The sequence below is a fragment of the Schistocerca piceifrons genome, chromosome X (genome assembly GCF_021461385.2).
Source record: "Schistocerca piceifrons isolate TAMUIC-IGC-003096 chromosome X, iqSchPice1.1, whole genome shotgun sequence".
NCBI lineage: Eukaryota > Metazoa > Arthropoda > Insecta > Orthoptera > Acrididae > Schistocerca > Schistocerca piceifrons.
In genome coordinates, this window is record NC_060149.1 from 339,930,875 (window position 1) to 339,944,974 (window position 14,100).

The 14,100-nt window shown below is 44.3% G+C and overlaps 1 protein-coding gene across 9 annotated transcripts in view; it reads right to left on the minus strand.

Moving 5' to 3' along the window:
- The window catches only part of LOC124721404 (protein O-linked-mannose beta-1,2-N-acetylglucosaminyltransferase 1-like), a 2,183,308-nt gene that overhangs the window by 69,666 nt on the left and 2,099,542 nt on the right, over window positions 1-14,100 (minus strand). For all 9 annotated transcript variants that reach the window (XM_047246347.1, XM_047246348.1, XM_047246345.1 and 6 more), the window contains 2 exons: window positions 2,958-3,117; window positions 2,747-2,843 (listed from right to left, as the gene is read on the minus strand). In XM_047246347.1, the coding sequence (XP_047102303.1) occupies window positions 2,747-2,843; window positions 2,958-3,086 (226 nt within the window). In that variant the 5' untranslated portion in view covers window positions 3,087-3,117. The remainder of the gene's footprint in view (window positions 1-2,746; window positions 2,844-2,957; window positions 3,118-14,100) is intronic.

Here is a 14,100-nt window from a genome sequence, read left to right on the forward strand (position 1 = left end):
GTAAACATGAACGAAAAACTGAACTGAAAGCTATTTATCGACACACAGTAAAAAGTAAATGTCGAAATGGCAATAACAGTGACATCCAGCGATAACGAAGTGCAGTCAAAAATAATGATTTAACAATGGAAAAACGATTGACTGTTTCCGCACTGAAGTGAATGCTCCGGACCGCGTCGACTGTTTTCATTCGGTTTTTTCCATCACTATTAAAAGGTACTATAGCACTTTTCCCGGTTTCGTATTGAAGCTGTGAATCTGAACACATGTGGACTCAAATTTCTGAAGACGTAGTGTATAGCGATACCTGAGCTGTGTACAAACGGCATAGTTTCAGTAATGACCGACCTTGTTTCTTATGCTGTCTATTTTGTTTTCTAGCAAACAGCTGTTTGAAATGAGTAACCTTCAGCTTGCTCTGACATGCCAGAAGCTGTAGAATCAACAGGACATATCGCATGTTAATGACGCTAATAGCAGCGAGAAAGTATCCAAATTTCCGCCGGAAAAACTAGAGTCTTACCTTAAATCACTTCAGAGAAAATGCGTAAGTTGACAGGACGTTCGACGTTAACCTACCCTCCTTTGTATTGCACCACCGGTGCCAGCATATTTTAATAGAATTCAGACAATGAAACAGCGAGCATCACAAATCTACTGCACAGCTGTTACTCGCAAGGCCGTCTCAGCATATACACAACGATTGATAATTTATATGGACCCAACGCGACACTGCCGAGATTTATACCGGCATGTACGTTGTTAAAGTCGCTGTCGCCACGTCACCATCTCCCGTCCTCGACACACGCTACGCTTTCCTCCCCTCAGCACTATATCCCAGCAATACTGCTATCTCACGTAACCGAGAGTGAGCAGTCGGTGAAGGTTGGCGCACGCTGCCCCTTTCGTTAAAGGCTACCGACTGAGGGGGGCCGGCCGGTGTGGCCTTGCGGTTCTAGGCGCTTCAGCCTGGAACCGCGTGACCGCTACGGTCGCAGGTTCGAATCCTGCCTCGGGCATGGATGTGTGTGATGTCCTTAGGTTAGTTAAGTTTAAGTAGTTCTAAGTTATAGGGGACTGATGACCACAGATGTTAAGTCCCATAGTGCTCAGAGCCATTTTGACTGAGGGGGAAAATCCTCAATAAAAATAGTTCCAACAGCACCGCTTATTATAGAGGAAGATCTTAAATACGAAATTCAATACTTTATCGCTGCACATTCTCGCCTTGTGTTCGACGCTTAAGTATAGCGTCCAAGTCACCAGATTATTTTGCTGAGAAATACCGATAATGAGAAGGCTACTTACACACAAATCTAGAACGTATATAATGCAGTAGTAATTATATACTAAGCATCTGTAGTAAGCTTTAACCATTTCCAGAATAAAGTTTCAAGTTTTAATCGGTTCATAAATCTTACTGAAACTCTATTTGCCTATTTAATTAAAGAAAAAAACAGAGATATGAGGTCATTAGGTATCATTGCCTCTCGTATTTGTTCGAATTATGCTTTCTCTCAATACTTCGTACAAGCTATGAGACAAGTTGCAAAGCTCTCTTCGTTCAGTAAATTTCTGGAGCTGTTTTCTAACAGATCAGCACTTGAAGCGTCCTGGCAGATTAAAGCTGTGTACCGGACCGAGGTTCGAACTCGGGACCTTTGCCTCTCGCGTGCAAGTGCTGTACCAACTGAGCTACCCAAGCACGACGCGCAACCCGTCATCACAGCTTCAATTCTGCCAGTACCTCGTCTCCTACGTTCCAAACTTCACAGAAGCTCTTCTGCGAACCTTGCAGAACTATTACTCCTGGAAGAAAGGATATTGCGGCGACATGGCTTAGCCACAGCCTAGGGGATTTACCAGAATTATATTGTCACTCTGCAGAGGAGTGTGCGCTGATATGAAACTTCCTGGCAGATTTAAACTGTGTGCCGGACCGAGACTCGAACTCGGGACGTCTGCTTTTCGCGGGGAAGTGTTCTACCAACTGAGCGATCCAAGCACGACACACGACCCGTCATCACAGCGTCAATTCTGCCAGTACCTCGTCTTCTACCTTCCAGACTTCACAGAGTCTCGGTCAGGCAAACAGTTTTAACCTGCCAGGAAGTTTCATATCAGCGCATACTCCGCTGCAGAGTGAAAATAGCATTCTGGAGATCAGCACTTGTCCCCATGTTGCAACCAGTGTTCAAGAGTTCTCCCGCTAACTACAGATACTGCTTCCTCCTTGGTTGCCATTCCTAACACCGTTCGAGTATGTCTAGGATTTCGTAGTTGGTCGACACGTCTTTAACATTTGTACAGGAGGTAGTAAAATTCAACTTTTTGCTCGGATAAACACTCATGAGAATGAAATTACTCAGGGACTATTAATTACCTGTTTGACACCCCAACGTGCAGAGTCTCTCTTTAGTTGTCCTGGAAGCTCCGCGAAGTCCTGATTTCGGCCATGTAACATTTTATTATTATGAGCATTTAATCCCTTGTTTGTATCAGTAAAGATCCTATATGGACTAAATTTCACTCATTTGTGAGAATTTCTTCAAATTTTATTGTTACCAACGGCATAACGCCAAAAATCGTCGAAGTAATGCCTAAAGTAGAAAGGATACACGATCCCCGAGTTTTGTAAGGCTGGACAATGATATGTCACTGGAAGATTACTGCCTACCAGTGTATCGCAGAAAATATTACTGGACTATGTGAGAGCTTGGATGACACTTGACAAAATTATACTTACTGGCGCGGAAGGCTTCTTCCTGAAGACGGCGACTGGTGTCCATGATGAACATCACATTGATGCCAATCGTTATTAGGAGCACGACGACCAGCAGGGCCTACAAACAGTCAAGTTCCAAGTTATCCAGGCATTAGTCATCTACCTAAGAACACGTTACACTAAGGCATCAACAACAGAAATATTATCTGACTTTTTTAAAAATAATATTTACCTTGAATATTTTCGTTAGAATGCGTTTCCGATTTAGCGGACGTGTTATTACTGTCTGTGGACTGTAGAGTCCATGGCTTCGCTTTGGAACGAAAGGCTGAGCGCGCGGATTTGGCTGCCACGACTCCATAGCCTTCAGCTTGTTATTATAACAAGCCAACCTGTACAGAAATAGGAAGGAATACATGAGAGTACAATATTGAGAAATATCTTTACCTAAATTTTGTATTGTTAAGTCATTTTCTTGGGCTTTGATATCGAGGTTGTTAAAAACGGACCTCAGTCTAGCTGAAAATGAATATGGATGTGAATGGGTTGCGACATTTTTGAAAGAACTATTCCGCTGTCGCCCTGAAACGATTTGGGAATAGTACGGAAAATATAAACAAGAATTATAGGACAAACGTTTCGGCACGGCGCCTCCCTAATAAGCGTACAATGATTTTTAATTTTCGAGTGAATGGTTCGGTGCAGAGTACCTCTGGCTCAGTGGGTAAATTTTGCGAGCAGTGATTGGCCATGAGGACTACTGACATACGAGGACTATTCGGAAAGAAAGATCCTATCGGTCGTGAAATGGAAACCACACTGAAAATCAAGAACGTTTTATTTGCGACAGTTTGCAACACAAAAAAATGGTTCAAATGGCTCTGAGCACTATGGGACTTTACATCTATGGTAATCAGTCCCCTAGAACTTAGAACTACTTAAACCTAACTAACGTAAGGATAGCACACAACACCCAGTCATCACGAGGCAGAGAAAATCCCTGACCCCGCCGGGAATCGAACCCGGGAACCCGGGCGTGGGAAGCGAGAACCCTACCGCACGATCACGAGCTGCGGACGTTTGCAACACATTCCAGTTACTTCTCTAGATAGTCTCCGCTCTGAATTAGACAAATGTCTAACGTAAAATGGTTCAAATGGCTTTAAGCACTATGCGACTTAACATCTGAGGTCATCAGTCCCGTAGACTTAGAACTACTTAAACCTAACTAACCTAAGGACATCACCCACAGCCATGCCCGAGGCAGGATTCTAACCTGCGACCGTAGCAGCAGCTCGGTTCCAGACTGAAGCGCCTAGAACCGCTCGGGCACATCGGCGGGCTTCCCCTTGTAAGTCGGAGCAGAGACTATCTAGAGAAGTAGGTGTAATGTGCGTTGTACCAACTTAGCAATACTCTCGTCATAGAAGGCAGCTGCCTGTGCTTTCCGCCACTTCACTACGCTCGTCTGCAGTTCGTTGTCCGTGTCAGAATGTTGTCTTCATAGCCAGCGGTTCATGGGAGCAGAGATGAACATCAGAGTGAGCCAAGTCCTCGCTGTATGGTGCCTGATCACTGATCAAACACTTCCCATCGTAAACGCTGTAGAGGGCGTCCTCATTGCCCCAACAGTGTGCGGACGATAGTTGTCATGAAGAAGGAAATTCATGACAGTTACGTTACGTGGGGTTGCATGAAATCAGGTGAACCTCTCAGCGGGCACCCATGCTTGGCGGGAGACACTATTGCTGTAGGCATCTTTACATGTTCATTGTGTGTTGAGATCTGAAAAGAGCGTCATGGTGTGTTCGTCAGGCATACCAGAGACACTGCCCAACACACCTGTGGAAAACTTCATTGGATGTTTACTGTCGTTTCCACTTCGCGACCGGTCGGAACTTACTTTCCGAATGGTCCTCGTATATGGAATCAGATCTTTACAAGTTTTCCAGTTGTCAATGCACATTGTCTTATAATTTGTTTAATTTTCTGTCCTAGCTGCGTTTACTTTTGAGTTGATGGTGACTGCTTACGAACGTATTTGTTCCTTTTGTAACCATTACCTGAGTGGTACACACTTGAACATTTTGTGTCCTTGATGCTACTACCTGCCATAGGCAACAGACGATTCAGTGTGTAATTTTTAGTAGCTTCAAGAACACAGAATGTTCAAATGTGAACTGTTGCGAGCAGTTCGAAATGTAAATCCTGTAGTATGAAATTATTTCATTAATCACATGAGAACTACTCAGGAAGATGAACAAATATGTTCGAAACTAGCCGTCATTAACACAAATGTTAAAGCATTAAGACAAAAATAAAGGAGTAGTGATATTAAATAAAGTTACTGGTTTTTCTGCCAACGAAACGTTGGAATTCGATAAAAGTGCGTGGAGCTTTCTTAGAAATGAAATGAACAGTGAACGCAAAGAGCTAAATCAAAATGGATGAGGCATGTAAGGAAACAGAAAAAGAAAGAAAAAGGACGTGGTCTATAGACTGACAGTGTGCGGTGCGGATGGGAAAGCACTGTTTAGTACAGATCTCTACGATGGAGAAGATCCGCGCCGAAGTGCAATAGAAGAAGGCGGACAAGAGAAAGAAAAAAGAAGAGGAGGAGGAGGAGAATAAGAAGGAAGAGGAAAATGAAAGACGATTAGGTTTTAACATTCTGTCGACGACGAGGTCATTAGGGACGGACCACAGGCTCGAATTGAGGATGGAAGGGATAAGAAATTGGCTGTGACCCTTTCTAATAAACCAATTCGGCATTTGCCGTAAGCAATTCATGGAAATCGTGGAAAATCCTAATTTGTATAGCTGGATCGGAAACTGTGCTTCGGTCATCCAGAACGTGTGTCCAGTGTCTTATTACCGCTCCACCTTGCTTGGTATGGAAATGAGCGTTTGGCGTCATTGGCCCGGAGGCCCCTTGTGGGGCAGGTCCGGCGGCCTTGTTGCAGGTCTTATTACATTCAACGCCACATTGGACGACCTGCGCGCCGGATGGGGATGAAATGATGATGAAGACAGTACAACACCCAGTCCCTGAGCGGAGAAAATCCCCGACCCAGCCGGGAATCGAACCCGGGCCCGTAGGACGGCAATGCGTCGCGTTGACCACTCAGCTATCGGGGCGGACACCTTGCTTGGTAGGAGGTGGTTAATGCGGAAGAAACCTGCGACCCAATGATGTAGTCGGAATTTGACAGAACACTTAGTGATCTGAGGTCAAAGACGTTAGTGGAAGTCAATGACACATCTTTGGCGTTAATAATACAGGTATCGAGACTGGAAAGTTACTGCATCAAGTATTAAAAAAATCTATAAATCTGGAGAGCTACAATAAGAGTTTCAGAATAATATCATTACACTATCTAATAAGACACGAGCGGATAAATGCGGGAAGTGTCGAACGATCAAACACATTGTAACATTTATGGCTCTTGGAACCATTGTTTGTTCCTACTGATTACATCTGACGTGAGTTGTGTGAGGCTACAGTAGTAGACGTATAGCGTGACAAGGTGGCACAACGCAACTATGACATATGCTGTTACCTTGATGAAGCGCTCGTGGGGAAGTGAACCAACAGAAAGTACTTGAGTTCTGATTGGGAATGCGCCAAATGGCTTATTTTAATTTATAGATAATAACTAAATTAATCTTCAGATACAGTCCAAAATGGCATAGCAAACCCTCGCAGTACTGCATTGTTATGACATATAAGAACATTATTTTATAGTTAATTTTATGCAAACAATTGTGCGACCCATTCTTGAGTACAGTTCGAGTGTTTGGGATCTGCCGGATTAAAGAAAGACATCCAAACAATTCAGAGGCGTGCTGCTAGAATTTTTACCGCTAAGTTCGAACAGCACGCAAGTATTACGGAGATGGTTCGTGAACTCAAATGAGAATCTTTGGAGGGAAGACGACGCTCTTTCCGCGAGGCACTATTGCGGAAATTTAGAGAACCGGCACTTGAGGCCGACTGCACAATGATTCTATTGCTGCCAATGTATATTTCACGTAAGGACCACGAAGATGAGAAATTAGGGCTCGTACGCAGGCTTTTAGAAAATGGTTTTCCCCTCGTTCTATTGGCGAATGGAACAGGAAAGGAAATTAGTAATGATAAGTGGTATCCTCCGCCATGCACTGTACGATGCCTTGCGGAGTATGTATGTAGATGTAAACACATGAATCATTTCGTGCGTCATCTGCAGTGTAAGGAATGACGGCCAAAGAATCAGTGTTAAATGCGATGACATGGCGTTAGGAAGCGCGCGGTTAAGCTCGGTCATCCGTGAGCAAAGCAGGTTACATTATGAGCTTAGGATTGTTTAATTTTGTCGTTTGTAAAGGAGCTGTTCCCCACGACATGATCTATCTCCCACTGACTTTTAATGCAAAGACCTTGAAACGCCCTGTAGAAGAACAGAAAAAAAATGAAGTGAGACTGCACGACGATTATCTCCGTTCAGTGAGAGTAAAAGTACCACTAAAGCCAGTAAGGCAACACATTAACCGCGACTCATCATTTTACTAAAATACTGGAACAAAACTATTTGAATCTAAAGGTATGACCAGCAACATATGAAAACCGGAATTCGAGACAGAATCTCCTACTTGATCACTTAGGCAACGTGAAGTCTCAATGGGCAGCCAAATCAGTACCATCGCACTTTACATAAAATATGTAAAATCTGATCAATGTTTTTCTTCAGTTTAATGGGAAAATTACTTTTTGAAATACTATTAACTTTTTTATTGTTTTATAATAAAAAATGAATAAAAATATTATAAATGTTCTCGAACATAGTTTTCAGTATCGGTTGTGCGAGATATACAACTATTTGAGGTTTGAAAGATTTCCGAGCAGCAAACAATGATTGGACGTATCCTGTACCACGAGGGGCCCTATATCAGTCTGCAGGTTGACAGCAACTGTTCTGTCAGTGGCGGCACGCCTATCTGGTAAAACATCTCCATCCTCGCCTCTGCACGACTCATTGCCATCGCGGGCCTTGCACCTATCCCGAAGAGAAATGGCGTGTTTCAGTCTGAATTTACAAGGGGAGGCCACGAAGTTCGGATCACGGCTTTACTTCAAACTTTTTGCACTTTTAGTAGTCCATTAGGACAACTACTTATGCAATTTCGAAAAAATCGCGAGAGAAGTTTTACGCGTTGAATATGTACTGGCGCGTTGGGACTCTGAGTACGAGGTGGCGGCGGTCAAGTGGCAGACTGACTTTAGGCAACGGCGAGACAGGACGCTTTGTTTGCGTCCCGCCTGTCGCAGTTCGTAGTAATAGACGGCAAATCATCGAGTAAAACTGAAGTGATATCAGGTGTTCCCCAGGGAAGCGTCCTGGGACCTCTGCTGTTCCTGATCTATATAAACGACCTGGGTGACAATCTGAGCAGTTCTCTTAGATCAGGGCTTAACAACTGGCCGGATTTGAGCGCGAGTACTCGCGTCTGCTCAGGCACGTGCTCGCGAGCAGGTGCAAGGTCGCGGAGTAGAAGGGAGGGGAGGAAGGGGAAATGTGCGCACACGTTGGCCGCAGCGTGCCTATTGAATTCGCGCCGACTGTGTAACGTTTAAAGTACTACGATCAGCTCTTAACAGTCACTTCGCTGGTTAAGAATCAGGTCAAGTCGTCGTTGTGTAACCCCAACCATGCTTTCGCAGTTCAACCCCCATTGGGAGGAACTGTATCTGTTTACAGAAGAAGATGGTGTTGCAAAATGTTTAGTATGTCACAAAACGCTGAATTCTTTTAGGAAATTTAATTTACAGCGACATTATATGTCATACCACGCGAAAGACTACGGAAGTGGAAAATGTGATGGACCAGATCGTGCACAGGAAGTTATTAGACCTAAAAGGAAGCTATCCGAAGAAAATCTGGACGACGAAGAAAACTCAACTGAGGCAGCTGTCAGAGTGAGTTACAAAATTGCTTTGCTTTTAGCAAAATCCCTGCGCCCCTTCACTGATGGCAATTTAATAAAAGAATGTTTGGTAGTTGCCGCGGAACATTCGTGTCCATCTCAAGCTGAACAGTTTCGGATTGTGCCATTATCTAACATGACCATTATGCGTCGCATACAGGACATGGCAGACAACGTCCAGATCCAGCTTGCAAATATCTTTAAAGATTTTATGGCGTATTCTCTAGCTCTGGACGAAAGTGTTGATATCACTGGAACAGCGCAGCTTGCCATATTTATTAGCGGTGTTAATAGAGATCTTCAGGTGAGGGAGGAGCTCCTCGATGTAGTAGCCATGAAGAACACTACAACCGGAGGTGATATTTTAAGTAGTGTTGAAGAAAGTGTTGAAAATATAGGATTGTCGTGGAATTCTTTAGTTTCAGTGTCTACAGACGGTGCACCAGCGATGACAGGGAAAAAATCAGGTTTCGTTGCGCTGTTGAAGGAGAAAATCCAAAAACTGACCGTGCCGAATGAAATAAGGGGCGTTCACTGTGTGATCCACCAGGAAAATGTATGTGCAAAGAGTATCACTCTAAAAAATGTGATGAATGTTGCTGTTCATACAACCAAATATATAAGGAAGCATGGGCTACAACACAGGCAATTTAAAAGCTTTCTTGAGGATGTAGAAAGCCAGTATGGTAGCCTGCCTTATTACAGCGAGGTCCACTGGCTTAGTCGTGGCAATGTCTATTAGATGAGGTAAATATGTTCATGGAAATAAATAACATGTGTGTTCCTGAATTGAAAGAGCCTTCATGGATATGTGATCTCGCGTTCTTAGCAGATTTAACTAGCCATCTGAATGCTTTGAACATTTCACTACAAGGTAAAGATCTGCTAATTACTCATTTAATAGATCGAATACGAGCTTTTAAAATGAAATTGACACTTTGGGTGAGTCAGCTGGAAACAGAAAACCTAGCTCACTTTCGTAAACTATGATCCATGCAAGATGTTCACAAAGACTGTGAACGTTATTCAAATAGTTTAGTTGCCCTTAAGGAAGAATTTGATCAACGCTTTCAAGATCTGACAGCACTAGACAGTGATTTTGACCTGTTCTCTTCTCCATATTCAGCGAATATTGAAGAGATTCGTCCTGAGCTGCAACTAGAAATTATTGACCTGCAGTGTGACAGAGAATACAGAGACAAATTTCAGAACAAGAGAAACATTTTGGAATTCTACAGACACTTCCCTCAGGATAGATTTCCTCGTTTGCACAAACTAGCGGCTACAATAAAATCAATGTTCGGTTCCACGTATGTTTGTGAACAACTGTTCTCTGCAATGAAATGTAACAAGATGCGCCTGAGAAACGCATTGTCTGATCGAAATTTAAACTGCACGCTGCGGCTACAATGCACAAGAACAATTACTCCGAACATTGACGCAATTGTAAAGGGCAAAAAGTACAAGATAACCGAGAATCCCACACTTCAGTGACACCTTTTATTGTGTAACAGTTCACAAATTAATACGAATGTAGAGGCATACACTAAGCTAATAAAATTATGTGGAACGTGTGCATTCTCCTTTATTTGTTTCATTTGTCACAGTAATAATACGTGATATCCCTGCAGGTGGCCGCGGATTTACATTGACTGGCGGCAGCTGTTGTGTGCCCCACGACACTCTCCCCACTATCCGCTCTGCTCCGGTAGTGGGGGTAGCGTGCTCGCGCTGCTCCGTGCTCGCGCCTTGCTGCTTACAGCTTGCTCCGAGAGCACGTATGTTGTGAAGCCCTGTCTTAGGTTGTTGGCAGATGATGCTGTAATTTACCGTCTAGTAAGGTCATCCGAAGACCAGTATCAGTTGCAAAGCGATTTAGAAAAGATTGCTGTATGGTGTGGCAGGTGGCAGTTGACGCTAAATAACGAAAAGTGTGAGGTGATCCACATGAGTTCCAAAAGAAATCCGTTGGAATTCGATTACTCGATAAATAGTACAATTCTCAAGGCTGTCAATTCAACTAAGTACCTGAGTGTCAAAATTACGAACAACTTCAGTTGGAAAGACCACATAGATAATATTGTGGGGAAGGCGAGCCAAAGGTTGCGTTTCATTGGCAGGACACTTAGAAGATGCAACAAATACACTAAAGAGACAGCTTTCACTACACTCGTTCGTCCTCTGTTAGAATATTGCTGCGCGGTGTGGGATCCTTACCAGGTGGGATTGACGGAGGACATCGAAAGGGTGCAAAAAAGGGCAGCTCGTTTTGCATTATCACGTAATAGGGGAGAGAGTGTGGCAGACATGATACGCGAATTGGGATGGAAGTCATTACAGCAAAGACGTTTTCCGTCGCGGCGAGATCTATTTACGAAATTTCAGTCACCAACTTTCTCTTCCGAATGCGAAAATATTTTGTTGAGCCCAACCTACATAGGTAGGAATGATCATCAAAATAAAATAAGAGAAATCAGAGCTCGAACAGAAAGGTTTAGGTGTTCGTTTTTCCCGCGCGCTGTTCGGGAGTGGAATGGTAGAGAGGTAGTATGATTGTGGTTCGATGAACCCTCTGCCAAGCACTTAAATGTGAATTGCAGAGTAGTCATGTAGATGTAGATGTAGATGTCGTGCAGCACCCGCGAGTGTTTCCGGTTTACCTTATCGCCGCAGTATGTCCCTCTTTCGAGAACGCCATGGCGCACTCGTACCACCAGCCCACAATTAAGGTCTCCTTCAGAGAGGACCACGTAAGACCTCGAGCACATGAAACTGAACATTTTATCCGGGACGATCTTCATATTGCACCTCAAGGCATTATTGAGGTCCAATTATCAGTTACTAGCAGCGTCATCTATATCAAACTGATGAATGAGAATATGCGCAGATGAGCTGGTGATCTCAAATTTAGGCACTCTGACGACCATAGAGGTGCTGTCCTAATAGACCACGCTGGATTTTGCCCCCCTCCCCCCCCCCCCCCCCCACCACTCTGCAGGTCTTCGAGCTCCCTTTAGAAATCCCACCAGACGTTGCGATTACAGCGTTCAAAACGTACAGTAACGTCATAAGCCTAGTGACTGAAAAGTGGCAAACGTTTGAGACATAGCACTTCTTAAACGGTATGCGGCAAATCAAGACTGAACTGGCAAAGCACGCGCCGTTCTACTTGGTTATTGGGGGTTGCACGGCCATCGTCATGTACGATGAACAGCCGCGTACTTGTGCTGTTTGCGGCCAGGAAGACCATGTCCGATGGGCATATATCTAGCGAAGAATGCTTCAGACACCGGTCGGAGAGGTTGCACCTCTGCGACGCTCACTATACTCCCCCTCACCTACTCGGCGACTTAACGACCACTCGCACCCACAGGCTGACCTTCTTGAGAAGACTGATGTCGAATCAGGAGTTCTACTGACTTCTGCGTTCCTCCCGGCAGGGGCAGCGTCGGATGACTGCCGCCCACTTTCCAACATGGAACAACATGTCCGCAGTCAATGGTCCCCGCGAAAACGCAAGAAGTGGCGCCGTACGCCATCTGACGATTCCCTTCTTCGAATGCATGGTTAGCACTCTGGACTCGCAATCGGGAGGACGACGGTACAAACCCGTGTCCGGCCACCCACATTTAGGCTTTCCGTGAGAACCCTAAATCGCTCCAGGCAAATGCCGGGATAGTTCCATTGAAAGGGCAGGGCCGATTTCCTTCCCCATCCTTCAATAAATTCGAGCTTCTGCTCCGTCTCTAATAACCTCGACGTAGACGGGACGCTAAACCCTAATCTTCCTTCCCAGAGTGGCTGAGCGGTTCTAGGCGCTACAGTCTGGAACCGCGCGACCGCTGCGGTCGCAGGTTCGAATCCTGCCTCGGGCATGGATGTGTGTGATGTCCTTAGGTTAGTTAGGTTTAAGTAGTTCTAAGTTGTAGGGGACTGATGACCTCAGAAGTTAAGTCCCATAGTGCTCAGAGCCATTTGAACCATTTTGAACCTAATCTTCCTTCCTTCCTTCCTTCCTTCCCCTTGTCAGAGCCAAGTCTCCGTGCAGGAGCTGATGTACATCGTGGTAGGCTATGCAAAAAATCTCTGACTTTCGTGGGGACGTTTTTCACTTATTCAGGCAAAATGATGTGAGTTTAATCGAAAAAGTCATTTTTCTTAAAATAAAAGCTGTGCTGAATTTTGAGGTTCTCGTGAAGCATTCTGAGGGTTATATATATGTTTATTTATTTATATTTTTTATATTTCAAGGTTATGACTAGGTCATAATCGAATCTCTCTGTTTTACCCGCAAATTGAATCTCACTGCTCTAGAACATTGGGCAGTTCAAGCAATGGCGAATCGCGGGTGTAACTGTGGAGTTGCTACACGATTATTGGTCTGATTAGCTCCTATTTCTTGGTGTCCAGCCGAGTGGAAGATTCAATTCTTTTCGGCCATTTACCTATCGTTTTCTCGAGGTTTCACGGTCTTAGGTGTCTCCGCACTTCGCAGCGCCGGGCGAAGACGACTCGATCAGTCTTAGAAATACTGTGCGAAAGAATGGAAGCACCAGTTCAGCTGTACACATGAAAATACATCTCTCACGAAGAATTTTTCGAATTTCTGGAGAACAAATTCCACCCAATCAGCTTCAATCGCAACAGAGTTGCCTGTTGCTCAAACGTTTCTCTTGTTAACAGAAACGGGGCATTTTTTGTGGGTGCGCAAAGACTTGACGAGTAGTGACATTTGTAGGCAGTCTTCCCCAGTTGCCGGCTGCAGTGGCCGAGCTGTTGTAGGCGCTTCAGTCTGGAACCGCACGACCGTTACGGGCGCAGGTTCGACTCCTGCCTCGGGCATGGATGTGTGTGATGTCCTTAGGTTAGTTAGGTTTAAATAGTTCTAAGTTCTGGGGGACTGATGACCTCAGATGTTAAGTTCCATAGTGCTCAGAGCCATTTTGAATCTTCCCCAGTTTCGTCAAAAGTTACGTCGCGGTTGATTAGAGAAAACGATCCAGTCTTTCAGAGCGCGTTGCAACGTCCACCATCCCTCCTGGAAGGAATGAAAAATTCTGACTCAAACATCAGTTAGAGTGTTCCGTGAAATATATGAGAGAATATCTCAGAGTCATGTCATCTACTATGGTTATTAAAGACCGCATTCAGATTCCATTTGCAAGTTCAACAAAAGCAATAATGACGGATGAATTTGTGATGAATTCGTATGAGCTAAACACACAGTGGTACAGTGCCTCCATCATAGGCTCGCAGTCAATGAAAAGATGATCTGTTTAAGTGTGCGTAGTTTGTTCGGAGTGGTAAAGACTGAATAGGAGAGATAAATGAGTCAGAATAATGCTAAAAAATTCTAAATCTGCAGATTATAAGAGAACGTGAAACTCGGTTATGACCAACAGCACTGCGTC